At 35.3% G+C, this 23,429-nt stretch overlaps 1 protein-coding gene and 1 pseudogene across 3 annotated transcripts in view; one reads left to right on the top strand and one right to left on the bottom strand.

Moving 5' to 3' along the window:
* Positions 1–23,429, top strand: part of IL6ST (interleukin 6 cytokine family signal transducer) — a 59,036-nt gene that overhangs the window by 18,285 nt on the left and 17,322 nt on the right. The window contains exons 5-13 of one of the 3 annotated variants that reach the window (XM_077117180.1): positions 10,319–10,485; positions 11,037–11,191; positions 12,954–13,113; positions 16,862–16,944; positions 17,650–17,860; positions 18,393–18,575; positions 21,398–21,499; positions 21,672–21,818; positions 22,153–22,293. In XM_077117180.1, coding sequence (XP_076973295.1) covers positions 10,319–10,485; positions 11,037–11,191; positions 12,954–13,113; positions 16,862–16,944; positions 17,650–17,860; positions 18,393–18,575; positions 21,398–21,499; positions 21,672–21,818; positions 22,153–22,293 — 1,349 coding nt within the window. The other 2 variants (XM_077117183.1, XM_077117181.1) reach the window with 2 other exon arrangements.
* On the bottom strand, positions 7,415–7,736 carry LOC143647323 (high mobility group nucleosome-binding domain-containing protein 4-like; annotated as a pseudogene).

The raw sequence follows: 23,429 nt of genomic DNA, 5'->3' as shown, positions 1-23,429 counted from the left end.
GCTTTATCTGGACCTCTAGCTTAAGTTTTGTTTAACAGAGGAGAATTTTTCAGTTCTTGTTTTCTTGTTTCTTGCCCTGCTTGTGTGGGGCCTTTCCCCCCCACACACACGCTTAGGAGGGTCTACTTAGAATAGACCCCAGCCAGATTTTCCCAGACCAAACTGGCCTCCTATCAGGAGGAAAGAGTCACCTGCATCGGTTTCCCTGAGGGTGAGACCCAGCAGGTTGAAAGACTTTCCTTGAAGTCTCTGGACTCTGTTTTTCTTATCCTGCCCAGTATGTGGCACTTGTCTGCCTGCAGGTCCCACCAGCGTAAGATGATGCGGTACCTTTAAGTTTGGCAGACTCTCCCTGCTGGGGGCCTGGTGGAAACAGAGGAGAGGTTGTAGGCTAGTTTTAGTGGCTTCAAATTACCAAGCCCTGGTGTCCAAATTCCTTGAGGGCGGGATTCCACCTGAGTTGGGCTTCACCCCTCTCCTGGGGAAGGCACATGCTCCAGACAAGCCCCCAAAAGAGCTCACTTCTGCCTATCTATGCCTGGGGAAGTTGCAGCCTGAGAAGTCCTGCTGCTATATCCAAAGGCAGTCAAACCTTTGTAGAAACACATCCACAAAAACCTTTGTTTCCTTCTTTTTTTTCCCCCCTTTTTCCATCAGCCCTGCCCCCTTGGCGCTGGGGCAAAAATGAGCCACCTCCGCTTTGACCAGGTTCGCCTAAGCTGGGGGCCTATTTTTAGTAGTCAGAATTTGTTAATTAATTCCACAATTGGCATTTGATTGGGTTCAGTCCCTGCTGCTGGTGAAGTTTCTTTCCTTTCCCCTCTGGAAAGCAGCCTGTTGGGGAATGGCACCGGTCATTGCTGTTTTGGGAATTCACAGTCCTGTGGGGACTTGCAGCTGGTCCAGCTGGTCCAGACTGGGATACACAGTATGTCTGGTCACTGACGTGGCCCCAGGAGCTGTTCTGTACTGTTCCTGGTTTTTTAGTAGTTGTTTTGGAGGACGAACTAAAATGCACACATTGTTAACCCGCCATCTTGACCCGGAATGGACCTCTCTTTTTTTAAAGGAGCTTCTTGATGACAGATTCAATCTCTATACTTGTGATTGATTTATTGAGGTCATCTATTTCTTGAGTCAGTGTTGGTTGTTCATGCCTTTCTAGAAAGTTGTTCATTTCATCTTTGTTGTCTGGTTTATTAGTATGAAGTTGCTCATAGTATCCTTTCATTACCTCTTTTATCTTTGCGGGGTTAGTGGTTATGTCTCCTCTTCCATTTCTGATTTTGTTTGTTTGCATCCTCTCTCTTTTTCTTTTTGTGAGCCTCGCTCTAAGGGTCTATCAGTTTTATTGATTTTCTCAAAGAATCAACTTCTGGTTTTGTTGATTGTCTCTATTGTTTTCATGTTCTCAATTTCATTTATTTCTGCTCTAATTTTAGTTATTTCTTTCCTTTTTCTTGCCTTGGGGTGAATTTGCTATTCTTTCTCTAGTTCTTCTAAGTGATCAATTAATTCCTCAATTTTTCCTCTTCTTTTTTGATATAGGAATTTAGGTCAGTAAATTTCCCTCTTAGCACTGCTTTTGCTGCATCCCGTAAATTTTGATATGTTGTGTTTTCATTTTCATTTATTTTATTTTCAAGATATTTACTGATTGCTCTTGTAGTTTCTTCCTTGACCCACTGGTTGTTAAGGGTATGTTGTTCAGCCTCCATATGTTTGTGAATTTTCTGTCTCTCTACCTATTACTGATTTCCAACTTAATTCCTTTTTGATCCAAAAAGGTGTTTTGTATGATTTCAATCTTTTTAAATTTATTGAGACTTGCTTTGTGACCCAGCATGTGGTCTATCCTTGAGAATGATCAGTGAGCACTTGAGAAAAAGGTGTATTCTGCTGTTGTGGGATGTGAGTTTCTATAAATGTCTGTTAAATCTAGTTTGTTTATTGTATTCAAGTTCTCTGTTTCTTTATTGATCCTCTGTCTAGATGTTTTATCTGTTGATAGAGCAAGGAATTTAAGTCTCCAACTATTATGGTTGAGGTGTGTACTTCTCTTTTCAGTGATTTCAGTATTTGCCTCATGTATTTTGGAACACTCTGGCTTGGTGCATAAATATTTATGATTGTAATGTTTTCTTGTTGAATTGTTCCTTTTATTAATGCATAGTGTCCATTTGTGTCTCTTTTAATTGTTTTGCATTTGAAGTCTAATTTGCCAGATATTAGTATAGCTACTCCTGCTCTTTTCTGATGTTTACGTGAAATATCTTTTCCCATCCTTTCACTTTCAACCTGTTTGTCCTTGGGCCTAAAATTAGTCTCCTATAGACAGCATATAGATGGGTCCTGTTTATTAATCCATTCTGCCAGTTTATGACTTTTGATTGGGGAGTTTAATCCATTAGCATTTAGTGTTATTACTGTAAAGGCAGTATTTTTCTACCATTTTGCCTTTTGGATTTTATATGTCATAGCTAATTTTTTCCTTTTTATACTTTTACTGCTAGTCTTTTATAAGTCATATCTAGTTTTTTTTTCTCTTTTTATCTTTACTGATAGCCTTCATTTCTTTACTCTTCTCCACACCTCTCTCTCCTGTCTTTTCCTATTTGTCTCCTGTGCTCCCTTTTAAATTTTTTGCAGAGGTGGGTGGTCTCTTGGTCACAGATTCTCTCAGTGACTGTCTGAAAATGTTTTAATTTCCCTCTCATTTTTGAAGGACAGTTTTGCTGGATATAAAATTCTTGGTTGACAGTCTTTCTCTTTTAGAATCTTTAATATGTTATACCACTGCCTTCTTGTCTCCATGGTTTCTGCTGAGAAATCCACACAGTCATATTGGGCTTCCCTTGTATGTGAAGAATTGCTTTTCTCTTGCTGCTTTCAAAATTCTCTTTCTCTTTGACATCTGGCAGTCTGATTAGTAAGTGTCTTGGATACAGTATGTCTGTTTGCATCTGTTTTGTTTTGGGTACACTGCACTTCTTGGATCTGTAATTTTCTGTCTTTAATAAGAGATGGGAAATTTTCAGTGACAATTTCCTCCATTAGTCTTTCTCCTCCTTTTCCCTTCTCTTCTCCTTCTTGAACCCTCACAACATGTATGTTCATGTTCTTCATGCTGTCCTTCAGTTTCCTGACACCTGCCAATATTTTTCCATTCTTTTCCCTATATTTTCTTTTGCCTGTCAGATTTTAGATGTCCAGTCCTCCAGTTCACTAATCCATTTTCCTGTCTCTTCAAATCTATTGTTGTAGTTTCTATTGTTTTTTTTTTCACCTCTTCTACTGTGCCTTTGATTCCCATAATTTCTGTGATTTATTTTTTCAGACTTTCGATTTCTTCTTTTTGTTCATCCAGTACCCTCTTTATATCCTTCCTCAACTCATTGATTTGATTTTTGATGAAATTTTCCATTACTGTTTGAGTATTCTGAATTAGTTGTTTCACTCTTGTATCTCATTTGAATTGTTGGTTTGTCCTTTCGACTGGGCCATATCTTCAATTTTCCTAGTATGACTCATTATTTTTGCTGGCATCTAGGCATTTGATTTCCTTTATTAGTTTATTCTGGAGATTGTTTTCTCTCTTTACCTAGGGTTTTCTTGCAGGATGGCTTTGTTCTCTGTCTGTTCTTTATCACTCAGTTCACCTTTATACCTTTATTCTAGACCTTTAGCATAGGTTTTGTTTAACGGATCAGAAATTTTCAGTTCATGTGTTTTTCTTGCCTGCCTATATGGAACCTTTTTTTTTTTTTTTTTCTTTAGGAGGGTCTACGTAGACATTAGAGACCCCAGTCAGATTTTCCCAGACTGGACTGGTCTCCTCTCAGAAGGAAAATGTTACCTATATCAGTTTTCCCTGAGGGTGAGACCCAACAGTTTGACAGACTTTCCTATGAAGCCTCTATACACTGTACTTTTCCTATCCTGCTTAGGATATGGTGCTTGTCTACCTGTGATTTCCCAACAGCATAAAGTGATGCTTTTAACTTCAGCAAACTTCCCTGCTGGGGGCATAGTTGAGACAGAGTTGAAGTTGTAGGCTGGCTTTAATTGCTTCAGTTTTCCAGTCCCTGGGGTCTGACTTCCTTGAAGGAGGGACTCCACCTGAGCTTCCCTCACCCCCCCCATCCCCTCCTGAGGAAGTTACAGCCTACAGGGAATTACCTCTGTTCACCTGAAGAGCAGCTTTGTCTCTCAGACAAGCTTAATTCCACCCTTGCCTGGGGCAGTTGGAGCCTGAGAAGCCTTGCAGTACGATCTAATGTGAGTTCTCTGTGGGGTCACAGCCGGATCATTTTGTCCAGACTGGTGTACGCTGTGTGTCTGGTCACATATGTGGCCCCAGCAGTTGTTCTGTACTGTTCCTGGCTATTTACTAGCACTCTAGAGGACAAACTAAATTCCACACCTCACTAAGCTGCTATTTTTGAACCTTCTTGACCTTATGTTATTTTTGCCTGTTCCAGAATGCCATATAGATGAAATCTTACAGTATGTACATTTTTTGTGAAGGGTTTTGTGACTGATTAGAATGTTTCTGAGATTTAACTGTGTTGTTGCTTCTCATTAGTTTTTACCTAATGAACAATCATTAGGTAAATATCAACATTATTTGTTTGGGTTAGAAAATGGTGATATTTTGTCATTTTATTTTTAAAATGTCTTAGCCAACATTCTAAAAAAACTTGCCTTCATCAACTTTTTGTTACCCTGAGGTGCATACAATTCATACAAGACAGACATGATATGTTAATATTTTGCCTTTACTAACCAGTTATAGTGAGTTCATTCCCTAGTATCTTCCAAATATATTTAAACATTTGATATGTTTCAGTCCATAACAGGTATTTATTTATTGATGCTAAAATTGTCCCATCTTTGGCCAGTGGGAGCTTACTCAGATTGGCTCTTTTTTAAAAAAATATTTTTATTGATAAAACTTAACATTACAAACATTCCATACATGGTGTACAATCAGTAGCTCACAATATCATCACATAGTTGCGTATTCATCACTATGATCATTTTTTTTAATATTTGCATCATTTCAGAGAAAAAAAAAGAAAGAAGAACTCATACATACCATATACCTTACCCCTTCCTCTAATTGACCACTGGTATTTCCATCAACCTAATTTATTTTAACCTTTGTCCCCCCTATTACTTATTTTTGTCCATACTTTTTACTCATCTGTCTAGATAAAAGGAACATCAGATGGGTTCTTGCATCCTTTGAGACACCTTCAAGCTCATTGCTTTTGTCTTGTCATTGTTTCTAGCTCTTTTCAATGGAAAAAGCTAGGAAATATTTGATTTTTAAGATAAAATACATCATGAATTCACACTGATGTTTCCGATTTAAAATCAAACTACAGATACTCCTCTCTATTGTTTTACGTCTACTTCTCTTTTCTTCTAGGCTGAAAACCCTCATTCCCAACAATACCAATAAAGTTACTCATTTGCTTTATCCCACAATAAACACAATAGCAGCAGAATAACAAGGCCAATATTAGCACCAATTAATATGATTACCAAAAGCAATTTTAAGATTTTTTCTTCCATTAATGATATATAGTTAAATTGTTGTATTTTATAGCCATTTGTTGTAGTCACTTTCCGTGCTTACACTGCCAACTCAGATGGGCTCAGATGTCCCCTTTTCCTCTTGATCTTTATAAATTATTTTTAAAGTAATTATTTGAAATATTAAATTAATCCCAAAACTCAAATCTACAAAACAGGGTATATTCAGAAAGGTCTAGGTTTTATACCCCCCTTTTATCATAGATTACCTTTTTTAAAAAAAAGATTTTTTTTTTAGTTGGTTTAGTCATCCTTTGGGGGAGGGGGGTGCATGGTCCAGGGATTGAACCCAGTTCTCCCGCATGAAAGGCGAGCATTCTACCACTGAACTACCCGTGCACCCTATTTGTCCTTTTTTAAACACGAACTCTCTATTTTGAAATACTTTCGAACTAATAGGATAGCCTCAGAATATTACAAACCCCATATAGGGAACAGCACCATATCTGTATCCCACTAGAAACCCAGATCCACCAGTTTAATTTTTTTTTAATGGAGAAAATCATAAAACTTTATTGACGTTTAAAAGGCCTAAATAAATGGAGACCTATACCGTGTTCAGAGATTGGAAGATTCAGAGTTTTTGTTTGTTTATTGTAGAGCTTGTCAATCTAATTCTAGAAGTTTCATGAAAGAACACTTGGATAAGAAGAACCAACATACTTTCAAGGAAGAAAAATTTGGTTTGATGTTGAGGGTAGAAGTGGCTTTTACCCTCTAAGATACAAGGAACTTGTTCTAATGCTGCAGTAATCAGGAGCTTTTAATACCAGCCCAAGATTAGTTGGATTAATCAGTGTATCAGAACAAGGCTCAACAATAGACCCACCTCCCCCACACCCCCCACAAAGAAACTTATTTTATGAGCATCAGCATTACAGATCAGTAAGGAAAGGATGAACTTTTCAGTAAATGGTTCTGAGGCAACTATTTTCCATATGGAAAAAATATTAAACAAGATTTCTGCTTCACACTTTTCACATAAATCAGCTGAGGGCAGACTAAGGGCAAATGTGAAAAGCAAAACTGTAAAACGTTTACAAGTCAATACTGGAGACTATCTTAATGACATCCAGTAGGAAATGATCCCATCCCCCCTCTCCAAGCCAATTTGTATCCGGCTCTGTAAGTTACTTTACAAAAGTAGTCATGTTACTTCCAGGGCAAGGCAACAATTAATAATATTTTACAACTTCCAAACTCCCCTCCCCCAAAAGTCACTGTAAAATTTAATAGAGTCCTCTTTTGCTCCTTTCAGCAGGAAAACTTTTCAACCTGGGCGGCCATTTCACATGAAGCACATGGTTTAAGAGCTATTCATAGGGCAACTCTGATAAGGAGGAAATGAACTAAAAAGCAGGATCCTCAGTGGGGCAATCCACAAACTAAGAACAGGAATCTTTTGAGTGAACTCTGTTGATGTCATCACCAGAAGTCTGTACTGTCTGAGTGTTGTTACTTAACACAGTTGCTTTTAGGGGTGCCAGGGCCATATCAACACCCTTTTCTCAAGTCTATGCTGATAGCATCCGGGAAGGAGAAGAGAACATGAAGTTTTCCTTCCCCACATGACAAGATTTCTGTGTCAAAACGTTGAAGAATTCTTCCTGGGAACCAAGAACAATCTTCAAAATCCAAGACAGAAAATCCTATTTTCCCCCATTTCAGTCTGTCTTCTGAGATTCATTCTATTAAAGGTATTTAACCTTTCTACAAAAGACAACATTGTAGCATTCTGTGTGCTAACAACAACAACAACAAAAAGATAAACCAAATTTCTACATTTTTATAAAACTTGACTAAAAAACCCCACAGTGTTTCAAACAGTAGTCACTATAAATACAAAGCTATCAAAAATGTACACTTCATTTGACATCTTCAGGGCCTTCCACTTTCTGTACCTGGGCTGTGGAGGCATCTCTGTTTTTTCCAGGGTTGTTCCCATCTTTGCCAGCACCTGCTTTTCCTTTTCACCCTCTGGGCAGCTTCTCTCCCTTCTTTGCTGGGGCTTTTTTAGGCCTGGGCTCTGGTTTTGGAGGGGCAGTTTTAGCAGACAACTGTGCTGATCTCTGTGGCTCATCCTTCCCCTTTGCTTTGTCACCTTTAGCATCTCCTTTTGCCTTTCTTTTAGGCATGTTGGCAGCAGTGGGTGGCTTTGCTAGTCCAAGGAGTACTTCTGTATCCCTCAGGCTGCTCTTTAAAATGTTGATCAGGGGATGAGACAGCTGACTTTCCAGATACCTGAGGCTTTTAGGTGGAATTATAAGACATCTTTCCCACAAAACCGTCTGAATAATCCAGTTAACATAGAAGCAGACCACGTGTCCAACAGCAATCAGAAGCCACCCACGTCTCACGGCACCCCGAGATGGGGTCCCAGCTGCAGACCTGGTCATGCGTTGCCCTGGACCTAGGCAGGGAATGGCGTGGAACCACCACTTAAATTTTAACATTTTGTAATATAATTCTAGGTATCTTATCAGTCTTTCAATCTGTTTATATATTTATGCATCTATCTATTTGACAGTCTATTTTCTGAACACTTGAATGTAGGTAATATACATCATGCTCTTGAACACTTAATACCGCTGTGTACATTTTTTTTAGAACAGGGATTATTCACTTACTGTAACCACCTTAAGTGCAGTTATCAAGTTCAAGAAACTAAATATTGGTAGAAAATTACGATCTTTATTCTAATTTTTTCATATGTCCCAGTAATGCCTTTTTGAACCTTTTTGCTTTCATTATTAGATCCAGTCCATGATCACATTTTGCTTTTAACTTTGATTTCTCTTTAATTGGTCATTCTTTTATTTAAATTGTGGGAACATATATACATTATTAACTTTCCCATTTCAAAAACACCTAAGCATACCATCCAGTAGGATTTGTCAACATTCAAAATGTTTCTGTATCCTCAGCTAAAGCTTTCACACCTCCCCAAACAAACCCTAGTCTCATTGTCAGTTAACTCCCTGTTCTCCCCATTCCTCCTGCTCCTTCCCCCTCTGCACTGCAACTGTATTCTGATTTTTGACTCTTAGCTTATATATTCTCCAGTGTTTTCTTTTGTAGTTACCAGGGGTTTAAAATTAACAACTTAAATCTGTAATATTCATTTGCTTTGATGCTGACCTAACTTCAGTGTTATGCACACGCTATGTCCCATACCTTTCTATCCCCCCAACTTTATGTAGTTCTTGTCATAAATTGCATGTTTGTATATTGAGTCCACTGATTTATCATTACATTTTAGGCATTTGTTTTTTAGGTACTGTAAGTACTTTTTAGATACTATAGAAAGTAAAAAAGTGGAGTTACAAACCAAATAAACAATAGTACTGGCATTTGTCTTTACCTGTGTCATGATCTTTATTTGTTCATATGATTTTGTTATGTTATCTAGTGTCCTTTTCTTTCAACCTGCAGAACTCTCTTTAGCTTCTTTTATATGGCCAGTACAGTGGTGGTAAATTCCTCAGCTTTTGTTTATCTGCAAATGTCTTAAACTCCCCCTCATTTTTAAAAGACAGTTTTATGAGATATAAAATTTTTGGTAGGCAATTTTTTGCTTTTACTACCTTACTTATATCATACCCCTGTTTTCTTGCCACCATGGTTTTCAATTTAAAATTTGCATTTAATCTTACTGAGGCTCTCTTGTGTGTGACATATTGCTTCTCTCTTGCAGCTTTCAGAATTCTCTATCTTTGGCACTCAACAGTTTGATTCTAGTGTGTTGTAGTGTCAGTCTATCTGGGTTTATCCTGTTTGGAGTTCATTGAGCATCTTGGATACATATATTTTTGTATCTTTCCTTAAACTCGGAGTAGTTTTTAGCCATTATTTCTTTGAATATCCTTTCTGCCCCTTTCTCTCTTTGTTTTCCTTTTGGAACTCCCTCAGGCTCTCTTTACTTTTCTTCATTCTTTCTGCTCCTCCAATTTGATGATTTCAGTTATCCTCATGGTTACTGATTCTTCTGGCAACTCCAATCTGCTCTTGAGCCCCTCTATGGAATTTTAAATTTATTTTATCTTCAGTTCTGTTTGGTTAATTTTCATCATTTCTTTCTCTCTATTGGTGTTCTCTTTGTGTTGATTTGACATTTTCCTGATTTTCTTTAGTTTTTTGTGAATGCTTTTCTTTATCTCTTTTAACATACTTAGGACCATTTTATTTTAAGTCTTTTACTGGTGTGTCCCAGGTCTGCTCATCCTCATTAATAGTTTCTTTAAATTTTTTTATTTTTTTTAAACATAACATACAAAAATGAACATTCTTATCATATCATTCCATTCTTGGTATATAATCAGTAACTCACAATATTTGAGGGGGTAATAGAAATTCTTATCCCTGTCCTCCTATCACTTCCTGGGATATTGTTCTTAAAGAAGGGTATTTCTGCTACAATAAGGATTCTGTTTCAGGAAAGAAATAAAACAGTCCTAGAAGCACAAGGAAATAGACAAAAAAAATTGGGGGAGAGTGGTGAGTGATTGAGCTAATAAAAGTCTAATCTGCAGTATTTCTGAAGTAAAAATCTGAAAATTTGTCTTAAATTTAAAGTTTGTCTTAAATTAAAAGTTTTAAAGAGTGGTTCATTTTTAAGAGGCAATATTTGTTTTGGTGAGCAATTTAAAATTTTGCTGCAACTGTTTGGGTCTCATCAAACCCGTTCAAATGACTTTTTTTCTTCTATTTTTGTATTTAGGGCAACAGAGAAATTTCCTGATTGTAAAACAAAACGTGACACTCCCAACTCATGCACCGTTGATTATTTTCCTGTGTATTTTGTCAACATTGAAGTCTGGATAGAAGTAGAGAATGCCCTTGGGAAGGTTGCATCAGATCATATCAATTTTGATCCTGTAAATAGAGGTAAATATAAACCTGAATTTGAGATTTATTAGAATATACATTGATTTATTAAATAAATTTGTTTTCCGATTTTGATTAATTTAGAAAAAAGCAGTTATCTAATTACTTAATTAAATTTACAAAATCATTTATCAACTATTAAAAATAATTTTGAAAGGAAAGTATTAATAGTCCAGGTTCACAGGTGTTTGCATTTTAAATCTTATCTTCTAGTATTTGTCCAATTCTCCGACAGTTAACAGCATTGTAATCATTGTATATATATTCTACTTTTATTCTTAAAAATTTTATATATCATGAACATTTATCTTTTTTGGTAGATAATTGATACCTGAAAAGATTAACAAATGTAATAAACTGACCAGGAAAGCTAAAGTTTCCTTTAGAAACTTTTCCATTGTGGTAATATAGTATAGCATTGCTTTCAGAGACATTAGTTCATTTGGTACAAATAAATGAATACTATGAAATAAGAGAAATATAAAGGATTTGTATATGAAGTTGTAAAAGTATAAAACATGCTAACCATTAGGACTTTTTTTTTTCTTCAGTGAAACCTAATCCACCACATAATTTATCAGTCACCAACTCAGAGGAACTGTCTAGTATCTTAAAATTGACATGGATCAACTCAAATATTAAGGGTGTTATAGGACTGAAATATAACATTCAGTATAAGACTAAAGATGCCTCAATTTGGAATCAGGTAAATTAAAAGATACTGTTACTCAAATAACTTTCTTACAGAGCATCTAACCTAAAAAGTTTTCTGAATGCTTTAAGTTTCTGGTTATATGAAATATCATCTTTGTTATCTGTTCTTGCTAATTTATTTCAAGCAAAGACAAACAGTATGATATCCAGATAGATATTATAGTTTTGCTGTGTACAGTAGCCTTCATGAAATATGGAAGAGATGTAGGGTGATAGGGAATAGCATTTTTTTAAATTAATTTATTTTTTAAACATAGCAACATATAAATGGGAATAGCAGTTTTGTTGGGAGATCAAAGGAACACAAGTAGTAAGAAGTAAATTGGTGGAAGACCAAAAAATAAAGAGATTATGTGAATATGGTAGAGCAAATTCAGCTCCCCATCCTTTATTGGAACACAGCCATATCCATTTGTTTAGGTACTGTCTGTGGTTGTTTCGTACTACCGTGGGCAGAGTACTTGTAGCCCACAAGCATAAAATATTTACTATCTAGTCCTTTAAAGGAATCCCTTGAGGTAGGAAGGATTGATGGGGAACTTGTAAGACTTGAAGGAAAAGGTATTAAATAATTACTATGGTGTGTCTAAAGATGATGCCATCAGCAAAAGAAATACTTGGATCTTGCCGAAAAGCTAGCATCATAGCATTTAGCTACCCATACTATTCTTTGTTATGACTCCATGTGTCACTAACTGAATGCTTTTTGCTTTTGTTTCTTTGGTTGTGATAATGAGTTCAGAAGAGAATAGAACCTATGAACTTACTGCTTCTATCCTCCATCCTGCTTATCCAAAAAGCTTACAATATAGTAAGAAAAAGCAACAAATTCAGAATTGAATGCTTCAAGTTGTACAGAGAGGATATGTACCTGAATTCTTCAAAACACATTTTTTAATATCATAAATCTTAACCTAGTGCTACAAAAAAAAGACAAGACTTCATATTATATATCTACTACTGAAATCTCAGAGTATTAGAAAGAGCCAGAGTTATTTTTCTATATTTAGTCCCTTTTTTTCTGAAAGGCAAGTTTATCTGCTATGATAACTTTTGTTTTTCTTTATTGGGATGGATATCTTCCTTTTGCCTCTTCAGGTCTACATTCTTTCCTTCTCCACTCTGTCTTGGGATGCTAAGCTGTATGGATTTTATTAGTGGGTTCCCATTTGCTCTAATTTCCTGATTAGTTTGGCTAATGGGAGAGGAGGGGGCCTGGCATGAGAGAGGAAGGATAAAAGAGAATGAAGTTAGCATATTACTTTCCCTGCTCCTTCCCTGGAGCTGGCTGACTGCAAGTTACTACACCTATCCAGGCAGCCATCTCTATCTGATCCTCCTACAAGTTCTGCTACCTCCCCTCACCCTTTTGGCCTAGGGATGGTAACAGCTCTCTGCTGTTAAAAGCGCTTGGTAACTGATTGCACTATCTAAAGAGGTTTGTTTACACTGTGTCTGTGCTAAGCCCTCCTTGAATTCTAACTGGAGTGTGCCATCTTTTTCTTGTTGAGACCCTGAATCTTACAAGCTCCATAGAAGAAAGGAAAAAAGAAAGCAAGGTTTATAGATAGATGTTCCTATATTTTTCAAACCTTTTTTTATTTTTATTTTTTTTACTGATTTTGACTGCTTTTTGGTTTGTGTTTATTTCTCTAGAGCTTCAGATTAATTTATTATTGTATGCAATTTAGAAGACTTATAATAAATACCATTGGTTTTTTTTTTTTGTGCTGGTTGATTTGTTATGTTTTCAGATTCCTCCTGAAGATACAGCATCCACACGATCTTCATTCACTGTCCAGGACCTTAAACCTTTTACAGAATATGTGTTTAGGATTCGATGTATGAAGGAAGATGGTAAGGGATTCTGGAGTGACTGGAGTGAAGAAGCAAGTGGGATCACCTATGAAGATAGTAAGTAAATTAAGTAAATATGAAGAAATAAAGCTATTAGAATTTTGGCTGTGAATTACTCATATTTAGTTTTAATAATGTTGAGCTTAGAGTAGATTTCATTGCTTTGTATTTTGTGTTCATTTTATTCAAACTATAGTACTTTATACTTTCATTTTTAGGGCATCAGAATGTAAAATTTAAGATGCATTATTGATAGGATAAATCTGTTTGATTCCTAATTAAAGGAAATCCATGCAGTGAGTGTCTTTTTTTTTTTGACAATTTACTCTTTATTGATTAAAAATAAAGAAAACATACAGTAAAATACAAAGTCCAAAAAAGGAAAAGAAGTTGAATATTTTACATCTTCCATAATCTAACATATTTCATAAGGAGGAATGTCCACTTACTGTTACACCATTATTTTATCTTCCAGACTATTAAATAATATCAGCTGGCTCTAGGATTTGGTTCAGAACTTAAAAGCAAAAAAAGCCAAAGGACTGAGAAAAACCCTAGAATGAGCTGAGAATTAACATCGAGGGATTGAGAGAACTTTCTCGACCAAAAGGGGGAAAAGTAAAATGAGACAAAGTGTCAATGGCTGAGAGATTCCAGAGTTGAGAGGTTATCCTGGAGGTTATTCTTATGTATTAAGTAGATATCACCTTGGTGTTCAAGATGTAGTGGAGAGACTGGAGGGAATTGCCTGAAAATGTAGTGCTGTGTTCCAGTAGCCATGTTTCTTGATGATGATTGAACAATGATATAGCTTTCACAATGAGACTCTGTGAATGTGAAAACCTTATGTCTGATGCTCCTTTTAGCTACTATATCAACAGAAGAGTAGAACATATGGAATAAAAATAAATAATAGGGGGAACAAATGTTAAAATAAATTCAGTTTGAAATAGTGGTAAATGAAAGCGAGGGGTAAGGGGTATGGTACGTATAGGTATTTTTTTCTCTATTATCATTTTATTTCTTTTTCTGTTTTTTTATTTCTTTTTCTAAATCGATGCAAATGTACTAAGAAATGATGAATATGCAACTATGTGATGATATTAAGAATTACTGATTGTATATGTAGAATGGAATGATATCTAAATGTTTTGTTTGCTAATTTTTTTCAATTAATAAAAAAAAGTTAAAAAAAGCAAAAAACCGAACAAAATTCATTAGTCATTTAGAAAGACCATACGTTTCACAAATAGCATTGGCACATATTACCTTGTGCTATAATTAGTCCCTACCCCAAGGACCAGGGGATCCTGGGGCCCCAGAGACAGAAGTGTACCTTAGACTACCACTCCTGGAAAGGGGTAAGGTCACTCACTAGGTTACATGCTGTCCCACCTGGGAAGTTTCTGTTCACTAATTTTCTCAGCACCTCTGCATAAGTCAGCAAAGGGAATCCACCACACATCATGCAGAAGAAGAAATAACACTGTCCTGGGATTGGTGTCTGTCTCCTAATTCCCAGCAGGGTGAACAATGAACTGAAAGAAAGAGAAAGCACCGGCCCATTTCTATCATCATGCCTGCCCCACTGCAGTTCAAAGGTAATGACCACAGCTGGAGAAAGTGAACAGAGAGATAGTCTGCTGCTCACTCCCAGTGTGGGCACCAGACCACCTCCACATAGGAAATCCCCTTGGATTCATAAGTAGATTATGATGGGCTTGTTCGAAACCAAAAAAACATACTCTAAGGCAGGCCTGCAGTGGGTGTCTTAGATACCATCAGAAAGCTATTGAGTTAACTTAAAGATTGATGAGTCTAGAATATTTTATTAAAAGAAAGTAGCCTAGAGATATCCCTAACCAGAGATCCTAAATCATTACAATCACATTATCTAGGAAAGTGTACCTTAGACCCTCATATCAAAAAGATACGTGTACTGTAGTTTTGTTTTTCATTTTCTTCTACCATCGCTTGATAGGCCCTGGAAAAGGATTGATCCTGGAATTTTGGTTATTGATTGATTTTTCAATTTCCTTTTTCCCCTTAGATAATATAATACATATAGTATAGTATTCAAAAAGCACAAAAGCACACAGTCTAAAGATTCCCTCCCCAAGGCAAACTGTGTTACTAATTTCTTAAGTAGCCTTCAAGAAACAATAATATGGCATATAGATTTTTTTCTTTTTGAGCCTTTCCTATTACAGTTTTACCCTTTAAGTCTCTGGCAGTAGCTGTAGCTTAAAAACCTCCTCTACCACCAATATCCTTTTACCAACTCTACTAGAGGTTTAGATGATTTCCTGAAATGAGAATGTCAAAGGCAGAAAAACACCCTTCTCTCTAGGAATTATGTCCCACTCTTATAAAATGTCAGAAAAGAAAGCAATCCTGCTATTGCTGGTTTCACGGTCTTCCACCAGATTCCTTTGTTTTGACCAGGAGTACTAGGTTCTGGGAGTACTGGGGTTCATAGGCCCTTTAGCAAAGTACATGGGTCAGTATGGGAGGAGATCATGGAACGCTTTAAAATGTAGGCCAAATATCATGATTCGTGCCTGTGTGTATCTTTCTGGAGTGAGGTTACACAGTCTTTGTGAAATCAAAGCCATCTCTGGAACCTAAAAGGTTGTGAACCATTGTACTAGGCATTTCTTTAACTTCGTCATATTGTAGCCTCTAGGTTTTCTATGAGGTTAGGCAATATTTTAGAATCATAAAATTTTCTTTATAATTTTATGTTCTTCTATTTGGATGCTACACTGTACTTAGTGTGTTTCTCCTATACCAGCAACTTTTCTTCCAGCATTCTCGGTCTGCCTTTCCTCCTTTCTTTGTTTTGTCATCTTTTACCTCTTGATGATCAGCACATCGCTACTTGGGTTTCATTTAAATCAGATTTTCTTCTATTGAATACCGTATGTTGTGATTATATTTATAAAAATGTGAACTATCAGTTAATGCTACAAACATTTTAAAACCTAATTACAAGTATTTGACACTTTATTTTATAGAGTGCTTTTACATAGTTGTTGATTATTGCAACAATCCTGTGAATTCTTTTTATTATATCTTGTTATTCTGAATCATCTCAATAGAAAGTAATAAATTTACACTACATTTACACCATTTATCTTAATTTGTTTTATATTCTTACACACATGTAGGGCTTTTTAAGTATTTAAATAGGATTTTTCACTCTGATTTTTAGCACAAATAATAATGGATTCTTTGGTTATTGCTTAGGATGTACTTATAACCTTATAATTTTGAAGTTAGTAAAGATTTCTAATGCAACCTAAACATCAAAGACTAGACTAAAGGAAAACCTGAGCAATCTAATACAATCTAATACAATCTAGGCAATCTAATACAATCTAAATATCAAAGATGACTAAAGGAAGACCTAGTCATATCATGGCAGTAGAGACACTACTGCAGTAGAAAAACTACTGCAATTGAAAGGTAAGAAAATTAAATACAAAGTAGAAAGTTCTAGGATTTTATTTTACTGTTTAAAAACTTTCTATTTAAAATGTAAAGAAAATGGGGGTTTGAGGGTATACTTCAGTGGTAGAATTCTCGCCTGCCGTATGGGAGACTAAGTTCGATTCCTGGCCCGTGCACTTTCCAAACATACAAGCAAACAAACAAATGAAAAACCAAACCAAACAAAAATTCAACAAATGATACTGCAATAAGGGGATATTCACATGGAAAAAGAATGAAATGTGACTCTCGCTATTACAGCATACAAAGAGAAAAAATAAAAGTTTAAGGAAAATGTTTGCCTTTTCTTTAGGACCATCCAAGGCACCAAGTTTCTGGTATAAGACAAATCCATCCCATACTCATGGTTATAGATCTATTCAACTCATATGGAAGGTAAAAAATAAAAATCACCTTTATCTTTTTATCTCTTATATGATACGTTTTTTTATGGTATTAGGAGTGTCTTTTTTTTCCCAAAATTTGTATTTTCATTCATTTTAGCATCAGCAAAGCTCTTGTAACTTTTTAATAATAATTAAATAGAAATATTAGGAACTTTTTACTTTGTAGAAGTCAGGTAGTACTTCAGCACGGTTCTATGAAAATATAAATTCTGTAAGGAGAGACCTTGTCTTGTACTTTCAGTTCAATAAATTGAAAATTCTATGAGTGTCTCTCAGAAAATAATTTATAAAAGTTTGGGGTAATTGATTTTTTAGACCTGTAGAACAACATAATGTATGTTGATGATAGGAAATATAAAATTGTTGGCACTCCAAAAGCGTGCCATTAGTAGATGGCACTGAGAGAAAAGTGCTTAATAAAGGTATAAAGTACATAATTTACATCCATGTATCCATGGCACAGATTGTATATAAGAATTAAGAACTAAAACCTATTTCCTCTCTTTTAATAGGTCATGCTTTTTTTTATTCAGCATGTAGAAGTTTCACTTCAGTACTCAGTTCAGAATGATGTTCCTAGTCCCTTCTAATTAAATATTTAGAGATTTAACATAAGAGTAAAAATAGTGAAATTGAAAAGCATCTGGTTAAATTCAAGATTTATAAAATAAAATTTTAAAATATACTTTTACAGACATTGCCTCCTTTTGAAGCCAATGGAAAAATCTTGGACTATGAAGTGACTCTCACAAGATGGAAATCACGTTTACAAAAATACCTAGTTAATGACACAAGACTGACAGTAAACCTCACAAATGATCGCTATATAGCAACTCTGACAGCAAGAAATCTGGTTGGAAGATCAGATGCGTCTTCTCTAACTATCCCTGCCTGTGATTTCCAAGGTTTGTCTGAGTTAAGAACCTAGCTCAGAGATGGAAGAGGATAGTTAGGTATGGAGAGGGCACAATTTGTCTGAGACTATCTCCTCAGTATCAAGGATGATCATATTTTTAGAATCAAGCCAAATAATCTGTTCTATCACTACGTATCTCATTTGAACTTTCTTTGAAATAGATTGCTTAATTCTATTTTCTGATTACTTAACCTGGTTCTGATTACTTAACCTGGTTGCATTTTCTGATTACTTAACCTGGTTCTTTAAAACCAAACTTACATATAATAAAACATATATACAAACTTTTTTTATATATACAAATGACATTTGAAGCATTTTGGGAAAACGAGAATTTAAGTTTCAAAATATCTAACGTGTCAATGATTATGAAAGTGCTTTTATTCATGAAAATGAATGTTATATGCTATAAAAATTGATGGCAAGATAAATCACATAATTATAGAAATGTCTGAAATATATCAAAATGCCAAATTTTAAGTGTTTATTATATCTGTATTTAAACTTTTTTTTTTTTAAAGCTACTCACCCTGTCACAGATCTGAAAGCATTCCCTAAAGATAATATGCTTTGGGTAGAATGGACTGCTCCAGATGAATCTGTAAACAAATACATAGTTGAGTGGTGTGTGTTATCGGATCAATTGCCTTGTATCCAAGACTGGCAACAAGAAGATGGTTCCATACGTCGCACCTATTTAAGAGGTAAACCTGCCTGCAAGCATGAATACTGTTTTTTTCTTTTAATTTCAGTGTAGTCTGTTGAAAAGACATTTCAGTTTATCATACCCCCACTAGTTACTAATTAAATGTATGACATCAGCAAGACACACTTAACCTCAAAACTGCAGGTTCTTTTTGTGGGAAAAATGAGATTAAAACTGCCTTCTTTTTTATACCTCAATATTGTTTTAATTATCAAAGGAACGCTCACGAAACTGTAAAGCAGAAGGGAAATATAGGATAGTCCAACCTCTATTGCTGACCAGATTTATGGCTTCTCTGTACCTGATTTATTGCCATCATCCTTCAGATCAGGAAAGAGTTTCCTAGAGCACTGGGATAATTTAACTTCTTACTGCTATTGAATAGAAGAAGCAAAACTAGGACACAGATTTCCTTGTGTTTTCTACCTGGAAATACTAAAAGAACAAAAGTAAGGATGTTATAGAGCCCACAGTGGGTTGCTCTTTGTTTAAAGATACTATTTATTAGGTGGTTTTAAAATGAAAACTTTAAAGGGAAAACAAAAGCACTTACCTCATATGCTTTTTCATAAAGAGGGAGATCCATTAGAATTCAGCTGTGGGTAGTATGATTAATCCAAGAGAAGCCTCTGATCAGAGAGAAACCTGCAATAAAGTTTTTTGAGCTTCATTAATTAAAAAAAAAGGTGTTTGGCCTTCATTAGCCTATTTCATTTTATTTAACATTTTTAAATTGTGAAATATATATACAGAAAAGTGAAATTTCAAAGTACAGTCTAACAAGTAGATATAGAGCAAATTTTAAAATATGATAATGAATTACCGTTCCTCAATTTCAGGTAAATTCCTTTTAGGTATGCTAACACACAAGAGACTAACAAATATCAATATACTTCACTAGTCACAATCATCTTTTACGATTCCTCCCTCTCATTTGATCCTGCTCCCAATCTTCAGGGATATTTGGGCAGTGACCATTTACATTATTTCATTTTGAATAGGGGTGTCGACATTATGGGGTTAGGGGATGCAACTAATTTATACTCTTGAAGAGACGGGTACCTCTGGATTTCAGGGCTTATTTGCGTAGGAACAATCTGGAGGTTTTAAGTTTCTGAAAAAGAAACTTAATGAAACTTTTGAGCCTGCGTATTTAGGGTTTTCAGGAATACTGTTGGCTGGGGTTTGGCATACAGTTGCATTATCTAGCTGCAGCTTGCATAGGAGTAACCTCCAAAATAGCCTGTTGGCTGTATCTGAAATCTCTTAGCCGCTGATACCTCATTTTGTTAAATTTCTCTTCCCCTTTTCGGTCAGGAAGGCATTGTCAATCCCACAATGCCAGGGCCAGACTCCTCCCTGGGAGTCATATCCCACATTGCCAGGGACACTTAAACTCCTTAACTGCTTAATAATATATAATTTTAATAACTTGGTTGTCTACAATTTCTCAGCCGTATTAGCTTAAAAGCTTGAGAGGAGATAGCAAGATAACTGGATAATAGCACAGGCTCTGGAGAGATAGTAAGGTTGGGACAGGTGACCCCATGTAACTTAGTGGCTTTGATAACATTACTATATTACAGCAGAACATTAAAATTGTTTACCTTTTTTATAATGAACTATTGGGGAAAAGTAAAATTACTCTGTTTAGGAAGGCAAGGGAGCATATAATTTCATTAATAATGAAGTAAGGAAGTAAACATTCTTGTTGAAGGTATAACTTTGGTATAATAAACATTTAATTCTCCAATATGGATATTTGTATATTCTCTTTGGAGGAATGTCTATTCAAGTCTTTTGCCATTTAAGAAATTTTAATTTTTGAATTGTAGGATTTCTTTTTATCCTGGATATTAAACTCTTATCAGATGTGGTTTCAATTTTTTTTCTCCTGTTATTCACTTTCATGATATACTTTGCACTAAAGATTTTAATTTTGATGAGGTCCCATTTATGTGTTTTTTCTTTCTTTTTTCATTGCTTGTGTTTTGGGTACAAAGTGTAAGAAACCATTGCCTAACACAAGCTTAAAGATGCTTCCCTGAAGGTGTTTTCTTCTAGGAGTGATATAGTCCTGATTCTTTTATTTAGATCTTTCGTCAGTTTTGAGGTGATTTTTGTATATGGTGTGATATAGGGGTCCTCCTTCATTCTTTTGCATGTAGATACCAAGTTCTTCCACTATTATTTGTTGAGGCTCTTCTTTCCCAATTGAGTGGACCTGGCAGCCTTGTCAAAAATGAATTGGCCAGGGTGCATGGGTGTTCAGTGGTAGAATGTTCTACTTACATGCAGAAGGCCTGGGTTCGATTCCTGGACCATGCACCCAAAAAAAAGCCAAAAAATCAATTGGCCATAGATATGAACCCCCAGTTAGATCCACTGGTCTATATATCTGTTCTTGTGCCAGTTACATGCAGTTTTGACCACTGTAGCTTTGTAATAAGTTTTAAGATCAGGATCATTCTTTCAAGATCAATTTGGCTATTCAGAGCCCCTTATTCTCTTCCAAATAAATTTATGATTGGCTTTTCCATTTCTGCAATGAAGGCTATTGGAATTCTCATTGGGAATCCGTAAATTATTTTGGGTAGAGTTGGCATCTTAACATTCTTCCAACCTCTGAGCAAGGAGTAACAGTTTTTACTTTTATAAATAGTTTTACTCTACTGAGTTTGAATCCAGTGTACAAAAAAACAATGTGTATTACTTCTTTAAAAATAAAGAAAATTAAAATTATAATGTAAAAATCAGTGATGAAATTAATTTTACTTTTTTATTATAGGAAAATATTCTTAATCTGTTCTTTTTACTTAGGGAACCTAATGGAGAGCAAATGTTATTTGATAACAGTTATTCCAGTATATGATGATGGACCAGGAAGCTCTGAGTCCATAAAGGCATACCTTAAGCAAGCTCGTAAGTCCAAACTCACTTTCTTTGAAACATATTAAAGTTTTGTATTAGCAAAGATGCTTTATGACTTTTAAATTAGGATATGTATCATTGTAATAAAATAATTTTATCAAAAGAAAATTTTACTAAATTCTGATAAATTTCAGTTAACAAATACATTTATTCTATTTTACAGCACCTTCCAAAGGACCTACTGTCCGGACCAAAAAAGTGGGGAAAAATGAAGCTGTTTTAGAATGGGACCAACTTCCTGTTGATGTCCAGAATGGATTTATCAGAAATTATACAATATTTTACAGAACTATCATTGGAAATGAAACTGGTAATAACACTGCATCAGAAATTGAGAATCAGATGTTTTTTCTTAAGCTTTTAAGTACTAATTTAAGTATCATCTTTTTATGTTGTGCATCTTAGTATGGTATGTTATTTTCAGAAAAGAGACACCTAAGAATATGCCTTAACGTTGCTTTCATGGTCCCCTTAAAGAAATACTGGTTTGTTCTTATAGGAGAACCACATCAGAGTTAGTAGAGTTGTTGTTTTCTGGTAAAATATTTTGATTTCTTTTTAGCACTTTGTCAATGCCAGATATAGGTCAGATGAAGCGAAAACGTTACGTGGTTGAATAAAACATACTTACTGGTTTCTTCCAGCTGTGAATGTGGATTCTTCCCACACAGAATATACCCTTTCCTCTTTGACTAGTGACACATTGTACATGGTACGAATGGCAGCTTACACAGATGAAGGTGGAAAGGATGGTCCAGAATTCACTTTTACTACACCTAAATTTGGTAAGGAATAATGAAGTTTAACTTCCTTTCTGTCTTCTTTTTTTCCCCTCCCTCCTTCCCTGTGTTACATCTTTATTTACTTTAATGTGACCAGACTAGAAGTGGATTTAGTTTATATGTTAAAATTTTATTAGCAATCCATCTTCAGATTCATAGAAATGGATTCAGAAATTACAATTTTTATATATTCTTGTTAATCTCTGATTTTGGTTATTTCTTTAAACTGTAGAAGGTATTCTTGCTTATCAACAGTTTTTTTTTATTAACTGTTTCTGATTGAATTCACTTAGACTTTGAATCCCAAAGAGTTTGTATGTCCTTATAAGTGGGTTCATTTTTTTTTTCACTCAAAAACTGAGGTATGGTATCTTTCCTTTCTCTCCTCTTGCTTCTTCCTTTTATGATAAGGTCACTGGAAAGAATAGCCCACCTTTGCATTCTCCACTTGCATACTTCTAGTCTTTAACCTGCTGAAATTAGGCCTCTATCCCCATACTCCTATTGAAACTTTATGGCATGACTCGTAGAAAACTTCTTAGTTTTCAGAACTACTGCATGTTTTATAGTCGTGTATCTTTTTTCCTATTCTTTTAAGCATTTGACTCTGTTGGCCTCTTTTTCTTGAAAATTATTCTTCCCTTGGTTCATCTAATAGTAATTTTCTGACGTCACTCTCCTGAGTCTATTCTTTTCCTTTTCAGTCTCCTCTTTCTGCTTTTAGGTGGTTTATATTCCCCAGTGCTCTGTCTCAGCTGTTTTCTCATCTGCTTGTTCAAACACCGTTCATAACTTCAGCCATCCTCTCTTCTCCATATACATTTCTCTTCCTGTGTTCGATGCTACAGCCATCCAACTCGCCAAAACTGGAAATTTTTACATGTTTGTAGTGGATTTTTAAATTTCTATTTCCTTCACTTATGTATCAAGTCTCATTGATGATAGCTTCTCATTACTGCTTGGACATGCCCTCCTTTCTTAATATCTTTCTTTGACCTTAAGCTCCTTATCATTTTCTCTACATTTTTTTTCTCAGTTTAGATCCTCTTCTCTTGTTTTGACTGTTCCTCTAGCCTCTTGAAACGCACTGAAGTTGCATTCTTTCTGTGTCCCCACTACATTTGAATCACTATAGAAAT

The sequence above is a fragment of the Tamandua tetradactyla genome, chromosome 9 (genome assembly GCF_023851605.1).
Source record: "Tamandua tetradactyla isolate mTamTet1 chromosome 9, mTamTet1.pri, whole genome shotgun sequence".
Taxonomy (NCBI): domain Eukaryota; kingdom Metazoa; phylum Chordata; class Mammalia; order Pilosa; family Myrmecophagidae; genus Tamandua; species Tamandua tetradactyla.
Note: the sequence above shows the minus strand (reverse complement) of the source record. Positions and strands in the feature narration are given on the sequence as shown.